This window comes from Sitodiplosis mosellana, unplaced genomic scaffold (assembly GCF_009176505.1).
Source record: "Sitodiplosis mosellana isolate CC-2019 unplaced genomic scaffold, AAFC_SMos_1.0 Smas_scaffold_3, whole genome shotgun sequence".
Taxonomy (NCBI): Eukaryota; Metazoa; Arthropoda; class Insecta; order Diptera; family Cecidomyiidae; genus Sitodiplosis; species Sitodiplosis mosellana.
The window spans coordinates 6389224-6414487 of NW_022595246.1; the positions used below are offsets into that span (position 1 = coordinate 6389224).

General features: G+C 36.9%; 2 protein-coding genes across 3 annotated transcripts in view; one reads left to right on the top strand and one right to left on the bottom strand.

The window, feature by feature from the left end:
• LOC129565778 (serine/threonine-protein kinase Smg1) overlaps positions 1-25264 on the top strand; it is a 70360-nt gene that overhangs the window by 18073 nt on the left and 27023 nt on the right. The gene's annotated exons all lie outside the window — the stretch shown is intronic.
• LOC129565786 (cholecystokinin receptor type A) lies at positions 1963-25179 on the bottom strand. 2 transcript variants are annotated; one of them, XM_055441005.1, is made up of 5 exons: positions 24443-25179; positions 9804-11432; positions 9543-9705; positions 5107-5620; positions 1963-4980 (listed from the first exon to the last, which is right to left on the bottom strand). In XM_055441005.1, exons 2-5 carry the CDS (start codon positions 10481-10483, stop codon positions 4244-4246), a joined length of 2094 nt encoding a protein of 697 aa, XP_055296980.1. In that variant the 5' UTR covers positions 10484-11432; positions 24443-25179; the 3' UTR covers positions 1963-4243. The 2 variants fall into 2 exon arrangements, with proteins under 2 accessions (XP_055296980.1, XP_055296981.1); XM_055441006.1 differs by lacking the exon at positions 24443-25179 and having other exon boundaries at positions 9804-12515.

A 25264-nucleotide genomic window follows, 5' to 3' on the forward strand; every position in this document is an offset into this window, starting at 1 on the left:
GCACCATTTTAATGTAACAAAAACACAGTGTTTTTGTGTTTGTCCATTCACATCGGCCACTTTCACATAGTTTCCGCTTTTTTCGCTTCTGTTCCCACCGACACGGTTTGGTCCCTTATCTTTGTTGCTAACTGCTTTATAACTTTATCATTCGACCCGCATTTTCGTTGCTCTCCTTGCGATACAATTTGATTGCTAATGTGATTACTCTCCTTGATGGATTAAACTCATCAAAGTATCTTTTATTAACAATTGATCTGAAGTAAGCGGAATTTTTGATCGATGTGTCCAGTTAGTGTTGTCGACAATGATGACGATGACAAGAAATGTCCACACTAATTTGCCGTTTTCCACCGATTCACAGCATATACACTTGCTTGGACGCTCAATACATAAAAACAATCGAACATCGAAAGAAGAACAATGTTTACTTGTAAAGATTGCTATTTATGTGTGCTGATTCAGCACATTTTCATTGCACTGAAAAGGAAAAGAAGCCCATGGAATATACTAATTGTTCCAAGAAGAGTAATCATGGTGTTGTCAAGTCTTATTGTGTGCGTATGCCAATCGAAGTGGAGTTTCTTAAGTCTGTTCCCATCCATGCACTCACTCACGCTCTCATTTCCCCATGTTTGGCATTATTCGCTTTACTGAGCCGATTACATAAAATCCAATTCAAACTGAACCGTTTAATTTATTGGATTCGCAAAACAATGCGAAACCACCACCTATACAACCAACACCGGAATTAGAAAACAGAAATAATGCATGTTATTGTATAATCTCTTGATTGGCTTGAGCTTTTTGTGTAACACTTCAGTTCTTTTGTGTTCCATCAGATTAGGAGAACTGTTGCAATGAGAAAGAGAGAAACAAGCCAAATCAATAATCCTCTCGTGCATGTGGCAACAAGAAATACATTGTGGTTCTATTCTTCCAATGAGTTGCCGAATATTACTTACCGAAAATAGCCTCAAGACACTTTTCTCCTAATGAATGTTATGTCTTTCGGTTTCATTTTTGGCTGCCAAAAAAATGCGACAGCAAACATAATCAAACAATAATCGGATTATAATTTTTAAAATAGCTTTTTTTTATTTTTGGTTCGTAATCATTCAATTTTCATATCACAAAGACAATTCGATTTTTTTTATGTTATCGGTTTTGGTATGCTTGGATTCCCCTACATATATGCATTGCAGCATGGGTGCATCATTCTTCTTTCAATTTTCCTATCAAATACTTTTGCTTCGCAAAATATACGGATCCCATTGAAATTCGTTTCTTCATTCTTAAGATAACTTCAAAACTCATGCTGATGATATATTTTTCTCTCTTTTTTTTTATACACAGATTATAAAATAATAATAAAATTTAGTAATAAAATTTGTCCATAAATCTAACAAAATTATTTCAAGTTTTTTTTTTGTGTTTGTTTGACAATATCTGCTCTTGTTTAACATATATACACATCTATTAAGTTTGATACATGGTATTTGGTTCGGTTTTATGCTTTGGAAAGAGGATGTGAGCAATGTGGGAAGTTTGTATTTTTTGTCTGGCTTTTTTATGCGTGTGCAAGATTCTTTGACTCGGGCGCATGGCATAGACTTGATTTTCAAGCGAAAATAAATGACTCTGAGTCGCTGGTAGTGTACACACTGAAAAAAAATTGAGCCGGTAAATATGTCTTGATTTCGTTTCATATCGAAATGTCACAGGGTATTTTTACTTTGCGGAGAAATTTATTCCATTAATTTGATTCAATTATTATGATTTTACTAATAAGTGAAATATCATCCGTATTTTTCGTTAAGTGAAAGTGCTCAAATCAAATTTAATTCATTAATTTAAAATTTAATAATGACCGGATGACGATAATGAATCTTTTTTTATGGTATTAATGTCAATTTTATACTGTCAAAATTGGTAAATTGGCCAAAATTTGCAAAAAAAAAAAAAATTATAAAAATCAACATTAAATCTAAAAATCCTTCAATTCATCCAAAATCAAGAAAAATATACCAACTCATTTTCATCAGTGTGCTCGTTTTTATTTGCCATGTGTGTTCATCTCAATCGGCACACGATTGCATACCGAATGGAGCAGAAATTCTTTGCCACAATTTGTTTCTCCGTTGCTGTTTGCCAACGAAAATCAAGTCAATTTTTCATCACATTCAAGTTAAGATGCTACTGCGAGCAGTTAGACACGCTACCGCTGTGCAAAATCGAACATGTTCACTACCATTGGCAATTCTTTCATTTCTTTATCCACACATTCGACGTTCTTTTCTCCGTTACATTGGCATCGTTGCTAAACTTCTCGTTCCAATGTGTCCACATTGTATGGTATTCTGCTTTTCGCTCGATCATGTGCTATGAGGAGGGTGGGTGCATCATGACAATTCCAATTTCCAATTGGTATTTTCTTTGACAATCGCACCAAATCGCATGGACCAGACTGTTGAATAGTTAATAAATGTTTTCTTTTGAACGAATCAAATAAACATGGACAATCATTTTAAATGCAATATTTGTGATGCAGCTATGTTATTCGGGAGGGGATTGCTGTATGTGTATGTGTATGTGTATGTGTTTGTGTATGGAATGGGTGATTGAGTGCGTGTGCAAGTGTGTATGAAAAAGGGTACAAAATACACCAAAATGGAATTTCATTTATATTGATTTTTATAGATTATTGAGATAGTAACATGGATTTGATCATTTGTGACATTTACATGAAATAATCATTTATTTAATGTGATTCGTTTCAATTCTCGAAAGTGTTGTGTTCATTTCATCAGAATGCTTGGCATCGATTCCTTATTTATGTCTAAAACATAAACATTATATCACAGGTAATTTACATAAAATAAACTTAGTGTTTTTTCCCTCGTCTCCTTCTACTTTTTCTTTTATTAAAATAAATTACACTTTCTCACGTTTCGTAGTTCTCGTCCAGTTGATTCCCAATTCGCCTGAACGTCGTTGTCGTTCTCTCAACGTTTCTCGTACTCTCAAATGAATTGAAATGTTAAACTTACAACTAGCTATATACTATCCACTATATGGTATACTATGAATAAATATTTAATCTGGAGATGTCTCTCTGTTATGAATGTTTAATTTGGCTTGAAAACTTTATTCGATTTTTCTTCATAGAATATCACTTCATTCTGTTCCGCCCCACTGTCTCTTTCTGACAACTGAAATTGGTTAAAAGTTTGCTCTGTGTGCATGTTCTTTTGTCGAGATTGAAAGCGAGATAACTTCCAATTGACTGTAAGTGGAAAAGAAAGGGATGACGATAGAAAAATCGAATGTCATTAATTTTTCCGTCGTTCCACATTTGAATAGAGCAATGTCTAGGTGAAAAAGTTTTCTTATTATAAAACCATATGGTATGGCCATGGAACGTGCTGAAATATATTGGCAAACAAAAGAGGAAAACTTTGTTGCGCATTCTTTATCCATTAACTCGTTAAACTTTACAACATGAAAAATCAACTATTTCCTTCTTCATTTTGGACTCGTTTTTCTTTTCTTTGGAAATCCCTTAAAAAAATTGTTGAAAAAATATCCAAACGATGCGACGATTTGCTTAACTATTTCTATCTACATTTGTCATGTGTACACATCATTTTGGCTTTGCTTTTTTCACCAAGATTTGCGTCATTCCATTTCTCAAGAAGCTCAAACATTGATTTAGTACATTTCATTAATTTACCACCGCCATACACACATGGTAAACAACGTCATTTATTCTGCCCACATATATCTAAATCAATGAATTTCAATTCCAAATGGATATTCTGCACTCTGTGCACTGGTTGTCAGCTCTCTATGGTTAGGACATAGATTTTTCTTGGTATTTAAAGCTTTTGGAGTGTTTCTGTTGAATTTTAACTATACAACTCTTTCAAACAAACGGAATATGGAACGTGTGCAAATGTAAATATGGAAATATTCGCTCATTTGTTTCATTCAACAATTTCACAAGAAAATTAAACACGAGATTGAATGGTGAAACACACACACACACATACCTACATATTCCCTGAAACCTGTTTGTTTGACGGAACATTTGATCATTGCTAAAATTTAACTACACTACAACAATGGAATGAAACCATTCGCGGGCGGGTTGTTTTTCTTTCACTTTTGTATATTTTTTCGCAAGGAAATTGATGAGTGTTTATCCTGTGTTGAAAATATGTGTACTGTGATGAAAATTCGTTCATGTTGGTCCACTCCAGCAATTGATACATTGCGGTGCGCTGCTGCTCAGGCTGTAGCCTCGATTGCAATACAAACTATTCGATTTGATTGAGTTATTGTGGCGGTGGAGGTGGTGGTGGTGATGGTGATGGTCATCGTCTTGAATAATGTGTCCGACATTGTCGTTGTTGTTAATTGCAATGGTGACACACTGAACCAGTGTGCCGCCGTTTTGCGATGTATTTGATGTGATCGGAATTGGAATGGTTTTTGTATGACCGTTAAATCGATGGTCGACAACGGCAGCGGCAGCAGTGGTGGCGGCCGAATTAAGCGCAACAGTGGGCAATTTGTTGTTTGGGTGATATGAAATCGGCGTTGTTGTTCCGTCGACGTTGGAATTATGTCCAATTACGCAGTTCGTACTGTTTCGATAGTTTTTGCGATTCATATTGTCGGTGTTGTGCTGATGATGATTTTCCAAATTGTCCAGTATGTTTACGATTAAATTTCCCGTCGGCGTTAATGGGGCCGAAACAATTGATTCGGCTGGACTGGTTGTGGTCAAGCGACGCAAATACAATTCATTATTGTTGAAATTCTTAAATTCGGTCTTCAGCATATCATCGTCCATGATGATGTGATGATTTTTACTAAACGAATGCCAACGATTCATGCTCGGATGCAAGTACAAGTGGTTGTTTAGCTGTTCATCATTATTATTTTCAATGTCAGCATGAGCTTCGGTTGGTGAATCTATTTGTTTTTTTTTTGTTTTTTTTTTGAACAATGGAAAATGGAATGTAAATTTAAATTTTGTCATAACATTTTTTCTAAAGCTTTTTGAAAGCACAGCTTTCACATTTATCGCGTTCAACTTACCGAAAACACATCTCACATTTGGAGCAATGACAATGGTTTCCATTGGCTCTTGAACCGGCGACTGTGGAGACGGCGGCGGTGGTGGTAGCGGGAAAGCGGTCGTGAATCCATGATGATATCGATGCAACGACGAACGATGATGATGTGAATCAGGGGCGTTTATCGGTGGTGGTGTGGCTGCAATCACACTGTTTGGTGTGGGTGGCGGTGCCGATAATGATGGCGCTAATGATGATGATTTTCGCTTCATATTCTGTCGTGCATTTTCGTCGTCAATTAGAGCGTGCGAGTCGGGCGTTCGACAGCGCAACAAGTGAATGAATGCTCGTCGAAATGTACGATTCTTCCATGCATAAATCACTGGATTCATGCCCGAATTTGCCATTGCCAAGGAAAATGCAGCCTTGTAGTAAATTGGCGAACTGTTTGCGGCGAACTTGAATATCTGCGAACACGCCACCACAAAATATGGCAGCCAACAGATCGTAAAGCATCCCAAAATCAAAATAACAACCTGCAACGAGATAAGACGCATATTTTTACAATCAAATTAGAAACACGTGCCAAGCCCAAAATAACGCACATAACCAGCATTTGATAGCTGTTATTCACTGGGAAAAAAAAATAATTCAATCCTGTCGTCAAAATATAATTTTCTCCTTTTCTTCATTCCATGCATGGATCCAATGTGCAAAGGGATTCGATTTGTGCCTATAGTGAAAACCATTTGGCAGTCCATTGATCCATAAATGGAGATTAAATAAAAATCACCACGACGCACGAGCTAACGATTCCGAGTTCGGGGAATAGCAAACAAAATATGCTCATGAAAGCAAAAAAGTGAACAGCTCAATTCGCAATCATTTCTATCATGTCACTTTTTGGTAAAAATTAGTGTCAATTTATTTTGATTGTAAGCGTTTCGTGCCACACACTCTTACTCCACTCTCGCACCATTTGTGCTCAGCTTTCAGGTTCAATATCATATTGTTCCATTTATGCCTAAAGCACGCCAGAACAAAAAACAAAATATGTTGATTTTGAAGACACGAGCCGTAAAAATAACCATTCCATGTATTTCAATATCAAAGCGTGCACGCCGTTGTGAATATTTCCAACTGTCATATCCCATTTTACTTATTGGCTTTTTGTGTAGCAGCAAATTATGTGTTTCTTTATGCGGAATTGAATTTTCCCGATTTGTATAGGGTCGTACGCGTATTATAAAATTTGTTGTTGCGATTTTTTTTTGTCCGCTCCGAATGATGGCCTTGAATGAAACTACCCCCAGATGAATGGGTTACAAAATATACTGCGGTATTTGCTTCATGCGGAGATGCTACAAATAACTAAAGCGAATCTATTTTTAGAAAGCGCAAAAATGTGCTCTGTTTATTTCTTTTCTGACGTTTATGCGGAGCGAGAGTTTGGTGCTCTTCGAAAGAAAAAAAAAGTCATTTTACTTGCTTGATTTGTTGTCGTTCTCTCACGCTCACGCATTCGATGGAATGTCGCCAATTGACTGCAGCAGATCTTTATCTTCATTCATGTTCATCAAATCACGATACGATCGCTTTTAAGTTGTTTCGCATCTCAATCAAAATGCAAAATTCATTCGAACCAGATCGAAATGGATAATGGTGTTCGTGGGCACGTTAGAACATTCAAAGTAAAAAACAAATGTGCGCAAAAGATTCGCTTCAAGAGCATGAATGAACGGTTCTTGTTCCTTTTTTTGATTTCACGGAATGTCAACACAAAAAAGTTTCTGCGGCCGCATGCGATGATGGTCTCTTGTGACGATGGTGTCGCAAAAATTGGTTCACTGCTTACGATAATTTGATGTGTCGCATCGCATCGCATATGTTTGGATTTAGCATTTGTTATTGATAAGGTATCATTGCGTTTTATTTATAGAAATTTTATGGGAGTTCCAACGAGACCGCCGTCTGCTCGCATTCCATTCGTTGAAAATCAATTTGGTAATCTCATACGTTAATGTATCTGGTGACCCAATCACATTTGAATCCATTTATGCTTATGCTAAGACCTTTTCATGGCCATTTCGTGTTCACAACATGCCCACAAAAAAGGCATTGAATTTACGCACACAGAGTGGGCGAACGAAAGCAGCAAAAAAAACCATTCCCGAAATAATGATCTTTAATAATATGGGAAGCCACAAAAAAAGAGCCGAAATCACATCATTTATTTGAATCCCCGCCATTCATTTTGGCTGATATCAGTCTCCCAATGTGTTTCTTTCTGAGAGGCAAACTCAATTTTATAGCGCCGCAACCGTAAAAGCCAATGTTGAATATTCGCGGTTTTTTCATTAAAATTATTTCAATTCCATGGAACGAAAACCAACGGTTAAATACACATAAACATATGATTCATGGCCAAACGCTCGGCGGAAAATGACAATGGAAACAGTGTAGCATTTTGCGTTTAATCAAAATATATGTACATCAATTCAATTCATGCGACGCGTACACAATTCATATGGAATTTAATTACTGGAACAACGATAACACTGATCAAAAAAAAGTTAGAGATGATATTTTTGCTCATTCAATTTTTGATATTGTGTTTGGAAATTGTATTCATGGAGGGAAATAAAACAACAACGAAATGCTAATTAGATGTAAATATGTGTGTATGTGCCCATTGTGTATGCTTTGGAATTAATAGACTTGGCATGTGTCATAAACTGACAGAGGATGCATTCATAAAATCGAAGCTGTCTTGAACACGTTCGAATATATTTTTGAATTTGGTAACGAATTGGGAAAATGGTTGCCGTTTCTCTGAATCGTTTTCCAATTTTCGAAAAATTGAATTGGCCGCGTGTTTCATTAAATCATATTATTAGGTTACGTTAGCATTGAACACAATTCACTAATTTCCGAATCAATTTGCTCTAGATTTGATGCCACACCAGCGAACACTTGACGGTTTTCACTTGAGCTTATTCAAATATAAATCAATTTTTAGAATCGTTTATCGGGCACGGTGTGTTGTTTGATTGCGTTTTCTCTCTTCGTTTTATTTTCCGTTTGAAAAATCGACAACACATTTATGATTGAGTTGCCGATAGTCTGAGTATCGAAAAAATGTGGGTCAAGTTCTTTTTTCAAACTGTCTTGTATAATGTGTATTTGCGGTGCGTTTGAACGCACCCGTTGAGGATTGTGCTCCTACATTTCCCCCGGTCGTTCGCTCGCGCTAAAAGCGAAAATTATGTCAAACAAAAGCGGCTGGAAACTGTATCGAGTTTCAATTTGCATTACCTAGTTTCTGTTTGAAGAGTGCGGTTTGCGGTTTCTATTTATGGGTGACAAACGAATCGAATTTGTCCCATTTATTTTGCGTTGGCGTTTATGATGTTTGGCATGTTTATTTTTAGTTAACGATGAAAGTTTGCTCTAATTACTTTATTACGGAATTAGCATTTTATGGTGACTTTGAGCGCTAAGGGTGTGCGACGAGCGGAGGTTGTAAAATATTAAACCGAATAAACAAATACATCTCTAACGTTTACGTACAAATAGGATGGAATATGAAAAGGTTAGGGTTTTTCCACTGGAGAAAAATTCATTCGTTTTGAACAACAGATAAATCCATCGATCATGGTTCATTTGAAATGGGTTTATCTAGTACCGAATCGCATAACGTATGAATATAAAAACGATAAACTACTACTCCGAATGGCGCACAGAAAGTCTTTTATGACTTCCGGAGAAAATTCGTTTGCAAAAAAAAAAATGACTGTCGGCCCTAGAAATATTAATAGCATTTCACCAGAATAGGAAGTCAAAGCACATTTTGTTCATTTAACAAAATATGGAAATGACATTGAGTTTTGAAATGGGTTATTCGTTTTTATCACAATCAATTTTTTTTTCTCTGCAGAAAAATGTAGGAATAAAATAATGTGTTTGTTTCAAAGAGTTTTTTGCACATTATAAAATGGTTGCAATCCATTCCCATCATTTCACTTTCGCACATAAAAACCGAATTATCCACAATTCACACTCGACTACACTCGAGCCATAGCGCACTTGTTTACATCCCTTTGCTCGAGCAGCAAAAATTGTTATTAAGGTCTTTTTCTCTCTCCCTCGTAAATTATGCGTGTGACGCGATCCTTTCCAATGGCAACGTATGCAATTACATCCAGCAGGAGGTAAAACGTGTTTTGCCACTTTTTATTCAGCTTTCAAAGCAGTGGCCGGAGCCAAAGCATTCAAACGAAGTCAAAATTTATTTATGACCGGTAATTTTGGACAATTTGCTTTGGCAATCACTTTCAGCTCTTGCTTTTCCATTTAAATTGCAACGAATAGAAAAAAATGCCTTTGATGTTCTTGACTTTGCATGGTTTTCTCAGCAGACAAATGTAAATGAATTGTTTTTTTTTAGAAATATATTACCTGCACACTTTTCCAGTCGGAATGTCCACCGTCGTGCAGTCCCGAAATGCTTGCTCGCAGTTGCTTTGCATGTTTGTAGGCCTCTCGCCATATTCGCCAGTAGAGTGTAAGCATACAGAACCAAATAAGTGAAAAGACCGGTGTTATAATGCCAGCCATATACCTGTTGAATATAATCGGGACTTAATGTTAGAAAGCGTTCACGCTTGATGTGCGCAGAATACGAAACGTCAAATGGAATACGTGGAAAAAAAAACATACCATGGCGGCAGGATCTCATCAAATTCACATTCCGTGGAAGTGGCCCAGTTGTTCCAAAACAGCGGTATGGCACCCATCAATGTGCCCGATATCCAACCGAATAAAATCACTGTGATTGCCGTTCGCTTTGTTATCCATCGACTGTAATGTAATGGATACACGATGGCGACGTACCGATCAATTGCAATCGCAATCAAATTCCAAATGGACACGCAGCACGCAACAATGTTAAAGAAAAATTTCATGATGCACACGATATGCGATTCGCCCAGTGTCACATCCAAATAAAATGCTAAGTGATACGGTATGGTTAGACCGACCAATAAATCCGATATGGCTAATGATAGAATGAACAAATTCGAAACCACACTCCGTAATCGTCGACTCAACTGTACGGCTGCAATGGTCAAACAATTTCCGCACACAATCGTTACAAAGAGTAAACCATCTATTATCGACCATAGAACCACATTCTCGCGGATTTCGGTGTAACGATCGTGTGCTAGCCATGGTTGATTGGTGACATCCGACTCAACTTGATCTGTTTGCATTCGATTGTATGGGAATGCGGCTGCAATTGCATCGTTGCTTGCCATGTCTGCTGTTGAATTGGTTGCCAAGGCTGCAGCCAATGTTTGCACTGATATCGAAACCACGGGCGAAACTGTGTTATTGTTCATAGTTTTTATACTTGTATTTTATTTATTTTTTGTTGGAAAAATTTGAATTTGATTTTAAATTTCACAGAACACGAACCGATTCACATATTTTGATTTGTGGCTTTGATTTGGAGAAGCGCATTCAATACTAGAACGCTTTGATTTGGCCCCAATGACCGACTGAACACTCATTTAGTCGATGTTAGTTTTGCGCACTGTTCTTCGTCGGTTGATGTTTTGCGATAAAGTCAATGTGTATCAGGATGAGTTGTTAAAATCGATTTCGACTTTTGCGCTACGGCCAACTGCCGAGCGGTACAATAAACCAACGAGAATAGATTAGAATGCGATAAAAATGCGTGCGAATTTGGGCGCGCTTGATTTGAAATATCCAAATTAACACCCGACACCCACGAGTTACTGAAAATCTATATCGTTTTTGCACGAAAAACAACTGATAATTTTATCGCTTTTTGGCCTTTATGTGTCAGTTCATTCGAGATAACTCAGACCGGTTCTCGAATCGTCGTTTTTTCTTTGTTAATAATATTTATTTGATCCCGATTATTTTTGGCTGATGAAATTCAAACCATAAATTACACAAAATATGATATATTTTTGATTTCTTGACGCGCGGCGCGCATTTAACCACGTCTCTTTTAATACGGATCGTTTTCCAATTTGCAGTCAAGCGATTAATTAAGTACACGGTTTAAATTAAAAATTTCTCGCCAAAAATTCTCGTTCCTCTGTTTGGTTTTGATATACAATTTCCAAGTAAGCACCCGCATTCAAACGATGCAAAATGCTGCCCTTTATTCACTTGACAACAAAATCTGTTGTTCTCCTTCGTTGGGGATTACACGCTGTTGTTCTAGTCGTGCTGAAGTCGTTGTTGTTGCGAAGCGTCGAATCGTTTTATTTGCATTCATGTAAATAACTTGCAACAGCCCTCAGATGAAGGAAGCATCTAAAGAGAAATGAGAAAACAGAAAGAATGTGATATTATTAAAAAGATTCAATCCGGAACATTTTCGTTCTATTCAATTTCATTTACAGTGATTGATTATAACTATGGGTGCGATAAAGCGAGCGCTTTTAACTGTCCGGTCGAATGTATGTAATGCACATTTCTCACATCACTGAGCATTGTATCGCGAAAATTGGAATTTTTTTGTTCGTTATTCCATCGAAATGTGGAGATAAAATATGATATGATTTACGGTCGAAGAGAAAGGTACCGTGCGGTGATATTTATAGCACTGAATATTCCGGATCGAAAACACGAACGGCAAATTCCATAAATCAAAAATGTTCAACCTGAATTGCACATCCATACCGCTCACTCAATTTTGAAATTGAGTATGTGTTAAGTGTGGGTTGTTGGTTACCTATTCATGTCAGCTGATTTTCGTTTGCAGAGACCTACTTTTAGTTCGACAGAATTTTCCACATTCAGAAAAAACAACCAGACATTTATAGCAACATGTAATATTATGTCGATAGCGATTTGCATTTATTATGACAACCGAGACAAATTCAGTCGAAAAGCCGCGAAAAAATCGACTTCCGTTTGGATTGGCTTTCGTTGTGCATGTTCTTTCATTGCGAAACAGGCTCAATAAACACAGACGATGAATAATGAAGTTGTAGCAATGCATTCCAAGCTGTTCATTAAACACGCTCAATGTTTCATTTTGCCCGTTGCTGCTGTTGTTGTTGTTGTTGTTATTGTTCATTGGTGTGTGCTTTTTTGGAATGGTTTGCGATTACTTTCATCCTGAATAAAGAAAGAATAATTCCGCTAAAAATTACAATGACCTTCAAACGGGAAAATTCCATACGTTTCATTTGTGCCACGAAACATTCGCACATACACACATTCAGAACATCAAAAACAAACACCAACAAAAACAGTGTAATGTGAAAGCTCGAGAATGTGAGTCGTAAAGAGCGTCAAAAGGCACGATACAATGCAAAGAGTAGTACAGTTCAAATATTAGCAATCGCAACTGTGAACATGTATCTCACTTGAAGCACGCAAAAAAAAGAACAAAAATGAAAAGCGAATGAAAAAGTGAAAAATCATTTGGAAAATTTTTAATAACCTTTTTCCAGAAATTTCTGTTGTGTCGCCGTCGTGCATGTGCCGTACATATTTGCCGTACAAGTTTTTTTCCCTAACTATATTTTGTGAGGTGTTTCACAGTTGTGTTTCATTTTAACGTTCTTGCTCCACTTGCTCCACACATTTGCTCTTATTCACTTTTAAAGCAAACGATGTAGTGTACTACATGTTTATTGCGATGTTCCAACGTGAAATTCCATTTTTCCAATTTGTTTGGTGCCGCAAGCGCTCGACTGTCGAAATGTTTTGATTCAATTTTCATCAAAACATATGCTGGTTTCATTCGTCTTCTCGTTCGTTTGTAAAGTCGTAATGTTTTTTCAAAGACATTTTCCTGGCGCTGAAAATATTATTGTTTTTCCTCCAGTTTTTCATCCATTGATTTTCTCTTTCACCAGGGAATTTTATGGTTCAATTTGATAGGCGCACACCAGTAACAATGGTGCTGAAAACTGATTGGACTTCGGAAAGCGCGTGTTTCGTATATATGTCACAGTCGTTGGGATATTATGTTTCGAAAGAAAAACATAATAATCAACGAAAAAAACCTTTTCAAATCGAGGGAAAATTGGATTCGTTTGTCCCATGAAAATTGACCACTCTTCGATTAGTTTTACAACGGATCATTAAGATCAAATGGAGCCGTAAAAACTATGAAAATAAAATTGTAATACAGACACGTGCCGATCGATTTGTTTGTAAACTTTCGCATACAAAAACAAGTTAACACCCTCCTCCTGTCTCTCTCCCTTTTGTATTATCGATTTTCGCCTAAATGCTTTGGGTCGGTCGGTCCAATAAAAAGTTGTCTGTTTGTCGGCATATGTTTTTTTTTCCAAAGCATTGTCAATTATGTGTTTAACACTTGATGTGCTTTTCCATTGTTGTCAGATGTGTTAATGTATGCTGTATGTAGATTGTACATCAGACGGGCTATTATACACCAGATTAACATATTTTCCATCCATGATCTCCATTGTCATGAATACTTTAGCCTGTGTGTCAACTGTGTCTGCATTAGAACAATTTTTCGGTGTTTAGGAGCAAAACAATTAGAAAATTACTCTCTTTTAGTAGCATTTTAATGGAGTCGATTAAATCGAGCGATGTCAACATTAATTCATATAATAAATGAATTTTTGATCCGCATTGTGCGATGAGCAACACATCTCTCTCTTTCTCTCTCTCTCTCTCTCTCTCTCTCTCTCTCTCTCTCTCTCTCTCGTTTTTCTCTCCCAGCAATATTTGCTAAAACAAGCACGCAGAAACGAGAAAATGTAGTAAACAAAGTCAACATGAAGAAAGCATAAAATGGAAACACATGGAAATGATTCTTTTAAATTCAAGTATATAAACGCTCGTTGCGTGTTTTTCTCTCTTTCTCTGCTCTCATCGTTTACATTTCGAATTTAGCATGGAAATGAAGTCAATGTAATTGAATAAACCGACTGCTCCAAATCGATTTCGAATTGAATCGTTTTCATTATGTTTGCAAATGAGCGTGGCAGAGAAGAAGGTAGAGCGTGCTAGTACTCTCGCGCATTCTCGCCTTATAATTGTATACACGTGTTCCGATGTGATTCAATTGAGATTTTGATGGATTGCACGGGAAATCTGGTTTTTTCAATTTTATTAATGCATTTTATTTCTCCTACAATGGCGCGTCTCGCCAATTGTATTCGTCCATTTAATGGCACGTTTATCTACCCAAAACATTGAAAACGCATAAATGTGTATCAGTCGCAATGCATTTCACAATCTGAAGCCCATTCCGACGGCTGTCGTAATTGTGCGCGGCGCTCGTTCAACAAACGAAGATAAATTGATGCGATAACTCGGTGCTTTTTCATTTTTAACGTCACGTTTTTACAAAGTGCACAAAAGCCATGTAAGAGAGAGAGAGAGGAACACATGATGGATAGAAAGCAAGACAGAGACGAAATGATTTTGTTTGCAATTAGTTTTGGATACATGTCGTTTGCGTTGGTTACCATGTGTCAGTAAATGCGTCGATGTGAATAGTAATGGCACTCGTGTGGCACTCCGTTGTGGGTTGCACATGCAATAACAAACCCAGCAGAAAAATATAGGAAGAGCGTTCGAATTAAATGAATGTGTCGCTGTTGAGCAAAGGCAAAACAACACCACCGGCACACCACCAGCGAGCTGCAATTTGCAAGTAACTGTTTTTAAAATGACACAATCTTCGATTCTCATTTTGCACTTCCATGGAGACACTTTGTGCACGCCATGCACAGCTTCCATCGATTTATTTTTGTTCAGCGCGACAAATTATCGTTTATAGACGCATGCATGTACATATTGTAACGAAATGCATTGTTGCCCGGCCACTAAAAGCACTACTGTGTTGGTATTTTTATGCTTGTGCAGAATTTCACTTCTAATTTGGCTAATAACGATTCGGTCATAAAAATGCAACTTTTTACATCTTTTTTTATTTGACGACAATATGGAAAAGTTTCTTTATCGCCATAATCTGCACAATTGCCTCATTACGCTTACCGTGATTTATCGCCGGGTCGAGAATGTCGACACGAAAATGCACACAATTTACGCTGGCCCAAAACTGCAAATAAATATTCACCGTAAAACAGACAGAGAGACAGTGTAAAATTGTTTTATTCTGTTGACACGAAGCGTATGTGTACTCAGTGCTCTGTTCACGTGAGAAATTCATCTACCGTGGTCATGGTCAGACCGCAATAAATTTTATGTGTTAATCGCTAGTAAAATCGTCTAAGTCCCAAATTAATCGTTTGAAATTTTGTCGCCGTCGTCGTGCACCAGTTTTTGTGTTTTGCCACAGTACACCGATTTATACGGCGGCAAGTAGCACAATGTCCGCGTCAATCAAAGAGCAGAGAAATTCCCATTCGTCCCACTCGTTTACGAAGTTCAACCATTAAATCGCATGTCCCATTTATAGCAGTTTGGTGAATTCACCGTCGCAAGAAATGTTAGAGCAGTAGTAGTGGATTGCAGTAGCAGTAGTAGCAGCGCAGCTGGTGAACACATACACTATCAGTTGTCGTAATTATCACCGTTGTTTCATGAGTTTGACTATTGCTATATTACTGATGCCAGAAAGTAGGAACGACTTTGTGTGTCACTGAACGATGAATTAGATCGGCAACTATGCGAACGTATTTACAGAGTTCAGATATGATAGGCAATTGAATCTAATGCGTACGTCGTAAAAAAAGCTTCGCATTCTTCGCATGCCTATCGATTTGTACGTCGTTTGATTATACTTAAAAGCTAAGGCTGGAATTGGCGGCAAATTCGCCATGACTTTATCCGATAATTCGCGATGTGTCCCCGAGTAAAGTGCTAAAGAAGTATTACTTCGCGAAAACGTGACACCCGAATCATTTTACGAGACCATGTCATGGAATGTGCTCCTTTGAAATTGTATCATTGGCGTTAGGTGTGTTTTTTTTTGGCTTAGCCGCAACACTCTAAAATACCGTATTACAGATTATGTGTAAAATTGGTACACATTTTGCACTTAAGCTTAATTTATAGCCAGCACAAGTAATCCGAAATGATTTTAGCCCTCGAATAATTGCGATTAGTAAACAACGCGAATTTTACTGAATGTATTTTTGTGCTGCGATTGTCTGGGCTATTTTCAGTGAGTGTAAGTTAAAAATGCTAAAGTCTATGTCTCGCCAACACATAAACTTTGCGATTCGGATTCATGCAATCTTGACTAATTGAAGTTGAACTCAAGAAACTGTAAAGAGAATACGTTTTTAATTGGATGTTACATGCATTCGCTATTACCATAATCGTTTGTATAGTCAATTAATTTGGCAAAATTTTACAGAATAATAGCATAATGACTCCCATTCTCGAATGGCGTAGGGTGGATTCGCTAAACAAAGACGAGTACAATGAACTTTACCTTTTTACATGACACATCATTGCATAAAACTGGCAACTGCTGCTGATGATAATTGGTGGGGGTTACATTTGAACGTGCAACAACAAACACCAACAGTTGGAGTAGCAATACCAACAGTGATTTCAGTTGAATAGAGCATGACATACATTGAGGAGTTTGAATTCACGAAGAAACTATCGAAAATGGCTCATTTACATAATGTTATTGCTCTGCGTGTCAGAATTATGGCGACACTTTGTTTTCGAATCTTGCGTTGTGATAAAATCAATGCGAAGAAATCAATATTCTTTATCAAGTGATTTCGGATGGGGTTTTAACTTGATAAAGTTTCATCAGATACGGAGCTACCAAATAACACTTGAATCAGTTCGTATTGTTCCGGACAGATGCTTCAGATTTTCGATATTGGATTTGATATTGGTTCCGAAAGCGTCGATAATATGAATTTTCAATGCGAATAATTGAAATTGTACGTACAAACATCTGGTGTATGGTACTTGGAGTCAGGTAAAACTTTTAAAGTGATTGGTTTTTGGACAGCCAGACCAACCTCAAACTCCACTTAAACGGTAAAATGAGGTGGAATTTCCAAGAAATGGATTATTATGCGACGAAATTCACTCGAATCGAAGAATTTACTAAAAATTTACTTGAGATAGGATCATAATTGGTCTGAATGGGGCTTTACACCAAAGTATAATATTTTCTGAAGAAAATTTGGCCAATTTTTTCCCCTTTTGACATGGATTCAATTTCGTAGCATGTAACAGTGATACGTGGAAATTCGCTATAATGAGAAAACAACGGTAAATTAAATGTTTTAGCGAAGCGATAAGATTGTATGTATTGTTTTGGGTACCAGACAAAAAAGAAGACGATATCAATGATGGTTCGCATCGAATTCGATCACAAATTGGTAGTCGCCATTAATTTAAGTGAGATCGAATTATATTCAAAAGAAGAAGAATGTGGTAAGAAGATGAAAAAAAAATTGTGCACGCGCAACGCAAATCGGGTCGACATTTCATTCATTTTATCGATTATGGTGAAGTGCGTATGGGGTGATTTTTATCATACACATAACCATTGTGTTTATCATACTATCGTACAGATGGAGAGAGAGATGGTATGTCTGCCAAGATAAGCGTAGAAAAACGGAATAATGATAAAACGAATGATGAAAGATTAGGGTGGAAAATGCGACTGAATTGTTGAGCTTTAATTAAAATGAATACGCTCCGCACTTTAACTTGGCGAAAAAAAACATCCAATATTGCACTACTAATCACAATCGTCTTTCACATCGACCATCTCCTGTTTTCCGCACTGTTCCGTGTCTTTGAATCTTTTATGCGTTGAAATGTGTTGAGCTTTCTCTTCCGCTCGTCGACGTAAATAATTAATACCCGGTTGAAGATAATTGCAAGACGATCTAAGAGCGGTGGTTGCTGCGCACAATACACATGCACAGGCACACACAAAAAAACCCACACAATACCAATTTATCTCGTGGCGGCTCATTTAATTGAACTGTCGGTTTGAAAGTGGAACAATTTTCTCCTCTTGATCTAATGACCATTCGAATTGAATGATTACGGTAAAGCGATACCGATTTGTACTTGCCCCACTATTTCCGCGGTTCGTGTTGAGATCTGATTTGAGTTGTTGTTGCTGTGTTTTTTCGAGAATCGCCGCGAATGCCACTTAATTTTTAATTATCTTGCATAACTGTTGCTATCTTGGGAATACCTTTCGTAATGTTCAACACGGTCTCTCTGTGTGTGTTTTTCTCTCCGTTGTTATTTTTCTAATGCATTTCAAATCGTAAATAGATTCACAAATGGAATTTCAATTATGTAATTGCTAGAAGCGTCTCGAATTTCCAGCGCCAGGTTTAAGTTCATGGTCGATTCGTAGGATCGAAGCATAAGGAGTGAAATAAAAAAAGAGAAATGAAGGAGTTGTTGTAACAGAAAAAGATTTCCAATCGATAGATTGGTTGACAGTGATCGAAATACAGAATTTCAATCACATATATATATGTTCATGTGTTGAATTTTCTGCCATTAGATCAATTAGAATGGAGGAAATGATAATAGTGTCGGCTTTCACAGCACACACCCACACACACATACACATCGCGCTCCCAGAGGAGCCGCACGTGGATTCAATTTGCGAGAACTATGAAATGGCATGGCAAACATTAAACATGCATGAAGTTTGATGTTTCTGCAAATGCTTTTTTAATATGATTTATTTCTGGAGCAAACTCCAATTTCCACCACTCGCTTATGTCTTCGTTCGTTTCTTTGTTTGCTCGCTCGCTCGCTCGCTCGTTGGTTTGTTCGTTCGCTGGCTCTCTTGCTTGCTTGACTCACTCACCCATGCCACACATTTCAACTAGCTCATCATGGGAATAGGTATCCAGTGATGAACTTCAAGTCATGCCACTGCACACAACACAAGTTCAACTAGAGAACACCCATTTCCATTTAATACACATGAATTGCGCACTATTATAAATGCAGCAGCGCTCACGCTTCAAGTTAGCTGGTATTCAAATAGAGAACGAAAAAAATAATACACATAATATGAACGCCAACATCACATCAACATGTGCGATGTAAAAGCTCCGGTTTTCCATTTTCATACGATACATTTTTAATGGCTTTCAACGATATCGTGTAAATAAAAACCGAGTGAAACATTGCTTATTATCAGAATATGTTTTGTCTTATTGTTGACACTGTGAGTTTGCTCTCACACCAGGTTGTTTTTCTTTCCTATTCGGGGTTGTCGCTCAGCAATTGCTGCGCCATTCAACTGCAACAGAATTAATAAAAGAAACGTCTCCACCCGAAAACGGTGATAAACTTAAATGATTATTTGGTAATTCATTTACTGTTGCTTGCTCTATACTTTTTGCTTAGTCGATTCAACATCCGGTGTACACAGTTTTTCGTGCACTGTGAAACATGTCACGTAGATACACGCATTTATGGTGTTTTGGTTAAGCTAAAAAAGAGGATTTTATTCAATTCACTGTTGTTTTGAATACCATCAACTGGTTGTATACGTGCCATTAGCATTACTCTCTTGGGTAGATACAGTGTCAAAGTTGTTAAACAACTGCACAAAGCCAATGTTTAACTGCGGTCGAATTTGTTGGTTGCTTTATTCTTTAGAAACCGCTTTTTCCTTAGAAACTTTTCTTCACCAAGAGCAACCGACATCGGAATTTTTTTTTTTTGAACTTGAGATGGACAACAACAACAGCAAAAAAAATATATCATCTTCAATGAGTGACTGGCCATATTTTTATAGCCAACGCGACCAAAAGCGACTTTCTCTTTGAGCCGTAATGATCTTGAAGATAAAGACTATCTTGTCTGTCGCTTAGCTTTTTTTCTCTCAATTTACGAAAACATTGATTGTTTATTCAAGCGAAACATGACTATATCTTCATCTCCGCTACCTCAAAGGAAATATGGAACGCGACAGACCGTCCATCCGAATCCACTGTCCTTCTCACATTTCATAAATATCGTTGATTTTTTTTTCGCATTTGCTTTGCCATCGACAACCTTAGAACCGTTATGTTCTACGAAATAATAATAATAAAAAACACTGCTTAGTGCTTAAGAACTAGGAAAACCGACATTACTTTGAAATTTCCAGCGAAGGGCGCTGCTAATTCTGTGAATCGTCATACATTTCACATATTTTTTTCTTCTTCAAAGTTAAGTAAATAAACTTGCACGATGAAAGTTCCGTTGAGTTTGTCATTCGTGAATAAGAAAACAAAACAGTGAACAGACGCGAAAGTGACTAAACGAATGAAAGGGAGACAAAATGAAATACAAAGATATATACAGACAGAGTAGGGGATATGATGATGGTGACCTTAACCCAAATTGAATGCGTGTGTACATAGAGAAAAATGTATGCCATTGATAGGTTGACGTACACACATATTCGCACACCCATTTCGTCAATTTGATATGATGATTTCGTTTGCGAATGGGATTGAGTTGTCGTTGTTGTCATCGTCGTCATACCCATAATCGTAGTCGATGTGAGCTTGATGTTAGGCCGAGAGAACGATGAATAGGAAAGACTAATGTTCAACTGAGAATGATATAAAACTGCTCCCAGCTTCCAATTCCAGATTCAATTTAATGCAGCACCATTTACTCTTATCAGCGCTTAACATTGTGATTTGTGATCAAAATGCTACACGAAATTAAATTCGTTTGGTAAATCCATTTGAGCGGAGGGTGAAGAAAGGGACCTTGAACGCAATTGTTCTCCGATAAAGACGTTGCTCGTTTCTTACGCTTTCGTTTTTCGTTAAATACGATCCGAAAATGTGGAAATTCCATTCGCTTTCTTAGCAACAAAAAAACCTTTTTACATGGAAATTCAAAGTAAATTTGGTCACCGAATCAAATCGATGGGCTAACTAGTCGTGCTTTCGCCTTCCTCGCTTTTTCATGTATAAAACTCAACATTTTATTACTTTACTCACAATTCGTTTGACATTATCGCTGTTGCGTAATATACATTTATGAAACAAACCACAATTAGTGGCCGCGTTGTCGTAGAATTACCGCATTTTCATGATCCAATGTCACGCATACCTCGGTGCTCTTTATGACAGCTCCCCCAGTTCGAAATGTGTACATTTTACGCGAGAGAGAATTGAGCTTTTGTTGGATTACAAGAAAAATGTATTTGTCACAAACCACACTCACTCAATTGAGTTACAATTTAAATTTACTTTGATGTTTAACCGCTTCAGATCCATTTTTGCTAAAGTGTTTTTCACATCGCATTTCTCATCAGCGATGTTTTCTTTGGATGCCAAGTGAAATGTGACACCGAAACCCCATACTTAAACAAATTGCTTTACAACATATCGTGAACGTTAGGAAAAGAGCGCGAAACAATCAACAGCTAATTAACCGAAGCATGTAAGTGACAGCGTATTAGAATCGTTCATGCATTCAAATGCAAGTAACACGCAGCTAATGATCTTCCGAGAAAATGTTGATTAAGAACACATTGCGCCAATGTATGCAAAATGGTTAAACTTCATCATACGTGGATGCGAGTGTGTGTTTACGACGCGCGGAACTCGGGCTGACGAAAAAGGGCACATGTTTATGTTTGTGTTTATGTTTTAAATGCTAACGCAATTAGTTGAAAATTTATACGAAATGGATCTTTTGAAAATGGCTGAGCCATAAGGAAATGCGAAGCATTTTAGAGGAAAAGCTGTTTCATTTCAGGGAAATTTTCCGCATGGTACACACTCGCACTCACACTCACACTCACGCGCGTCCACATTTCCCAGCTCATTATTTTGCTTGAGTTATGTATGCCAAGAACTACTAACTGGATCACTTACAAGCACTTCTGCCTTTTAATGCTATAATATCAAAAGAATTTTCTAGCATTCAAGTGTTTCGCACAAAATTTAAGGTGTAAAATGACATCTACGCAGCTTGTGCATTACACACACTGTCACTCACTCACTCAATTTATATTTTAAGTTTTTTGAAAACCCAAATGGCTTCTACATCAGTGTAATAAGGCATTAGTTTTTCTACTGTGTTTGGATAAAGTGTGAACATTGCTTTCGGTAGTATGGTCAAACGTGACGGCATATAAAAGAATAGTGTATCGAGCGTTGCGCTTTGGCAGTGAACTTCAAATTAAGTTTTCCTGTTCGGGGCCACATATTATTTCTTTTTCTTCATCGGAAACGAAAAAGCCACTCGAATTCATGACATTGATGGTCAAGGCCATCCAATTTCGTATTCTAATCGAAAAAAGGGGGGAAGAAACTTTTGATTTCCGTCGCTACGTGACATTTCATACATCAAAACTTATACACTTGAATAAATGATAATGTTCAATTTGACAGATGATTCGAATCGTCAAATTACCAATCAACAAACGGTGTATGTGCGTGGATTAAATACGAAACATATCCCACTTTGTCTTTCTCATTTAAATATAAAACGAATAGAGCCGAAAAATGCCACACGCAACACCATTCACACAAAATACGAGTTGACAGTATCGGTTGTGTTGATATGTGTGTCTACCTCGTTTTGGTTCTCTGTTGTTATCTTGTTTTCTGTATTGAAGCAATCGGAAATTTAATCTCAAAATGCAATTATCAACGAGTTGCGTGTCAATATTTGGAGAGGTTTCCAAAAGGTCACACAGTTCTACCGACGATTTTATTCATATGATAATTGAGATGGCAATTTAGCGTCACATCATGACAGCATTTTCACATACACACACCAGCCTCCCCTAAAGAAAATAATTATCATGATGAAGCATAAATGTGATGTTATTGTTGTCAACGCTTAATGTGATATCCTGAAATGATACATGGCAGCAGCTATGGAGTGTTCAAGAACACTGGTCTGGTTTGATCTGGCACCAATATGATTGGGTACGATGTAGCAATGGCATTTCGGGTAAAATGATATCCAAGCCAATAGACAAAGAAAAATACATAAATTACACCGAAGCTTCTTTGTTGCGAATTGTGAATTTGATTCGGATCACCATTGAATACTATGCATCATTTTTATACGATTTTTTCCGAAGAATTTTCCATAACAATCTAATGTTTGATTTTACGATTAGATTTTTTTTTTCGAATTCTATAATTTTCTAGCGAGTTTCGTTTGGACAAATGTGAAATTTTGAGAATCGGTTGATGAACCGAGTATTAAGTAACAATTTCATATAATGTGCAACAATACACATGAATGGCACACTTGATGCGAATGGGTTGGGTGGATCCAAATGAATGTATGATAACAATATGTTATTGTTCGTTATCCACTTATCAATACATACACCCATTATATCATGTTATTGTTTGGCAGCTGCTGTTTCACTCTCTTTCTCTACCTCCTTCTGTCAAAAATAGAAAAAAAAAGTAGTGAGAGAGAGAGAGAGAGAGAGAAGATGCAAAGAGAAAAAATATGGAAAATCATGATATTCTGTGTGAATAAATGTGGCAGTGGCATCATCTCTGGCTCCATCCATGTGCATAATGTGCTGAATGTTTATTTGTTTATTCACATTTTCATGTAGACACTCGGTCGCGGAACTTATTTTCTGCATACACACACACACACACACACGCATCATTATTTCAATCTAGCAAGTTGGCATTCTTCGAACCAAGAAATTTCATCGCTAGTGTTTATTTTAGAAATTTTTTCTCTCTATCGCTCTCTTGTTCGATTCACTATGGGTTTCGGGTAGTTCGTTATATATCTAAATATAATGTTTACACAAAAAAGGGAAAATCATCTCTCAACGCACGGTTCATTGAAGCAATCAGTGGCTATAGTAACGGAGCATTATAATTTCATGTATAATTGTAATTTTTCGCCACTGTGAAAAAAAATTCTGATACAGAAATCATAACATTGCGTCTTCAATAGGACCATTAAATTCATATAATAAAATCGGCTTAACAATGGGGTGTTTTGTAAGCCATACACTTTCATTTTCGATATTCTTTTTCTTTTGTGAAGTCAATCAAACGAGGATTTCATTTATTTATAGGCTACACTTGAAAGGATCATCACTTTAAACAACAACAGACTGACTGACTGATTTACTTAACTGGAAACAAAAAATTATAAGATGCTTTTCATTCTATTTTTATTGGTGCTCATTATTTGTTTGCATTTCACTGGATTCTCTATTTTTGATACAAAGAGAAAGGAAAAATGTTGCATTCGCACAACCTGAAATATACGATTCAAAGTCAGAATGCTTCTGAATCCTTCATCACGTAAGCATAAAAAATGCAATCAATTTTCGTTGTTGCTACTCAATTGCTACCGAGTTGAAAACATGCAAATTAAGATTGAATACTTACACATTTTATGAATTATTGAATGTGACGGTTTTCGTTTTTTTTTGTCTGATTTAAATTCTAGTTGGTCTTGTTTCTTGTGTTTATGCAATTTGTTTTCGCACGTTTTTCACACAAAAATTGCTTAAGTAACCAATTTAAAATCACACACACACACACACACACCCTGTCTCTCATAAATGTTTATTTTTGTTACTCTTGTTTGCTATGAAAACAAATCAAGTGGAATTTTTTTGTATTCGAAAATTACATTGAAAATCAGTGAGGAAAATGCTGTTTAATTAATTTGTTTGACAGTTTTTTTTTGAATCACAGAAAAGTTTATAAACAATTTTATCAGGGCAATATTTGCTGTTGGCCGAGAGAGAGAGAGAGAGAAAGAGTGAGAGAGTTTTTGTTGCACTTCGTTCCAGTTTGCTGGTGACATTCAATTAACTCATCATCAGTTGTTGTGGCGATGAACAATTCATACACTACTGTAATTAATCATAAAAATTGTCGGACGCACAAGCGATAAAAAAAAAAACCAATAAAAAATCGTCTTCCGTTCTGGACTGAATGAATTGAATTTTAGTTGGTTGCCGTTTTTTTTTCTTCTTTTAATTCAAAGTTGAGAAATTACACTACTTTGCTTTGGACGTTGGTTATAAGCACTTCGATCGAATTCGTATGGAATTTTCTGATTTTGCTGGAGAACAATGTTTTGGCATCTGATTGGAACGACTGTAAACCACAAACTGAAAAATCATCTGTTTCAAACGGCTGATATTGTTGCTGAACGCCGATTTTCCACTCATTCATCGTCGATTTTCCATTGCTATCGCC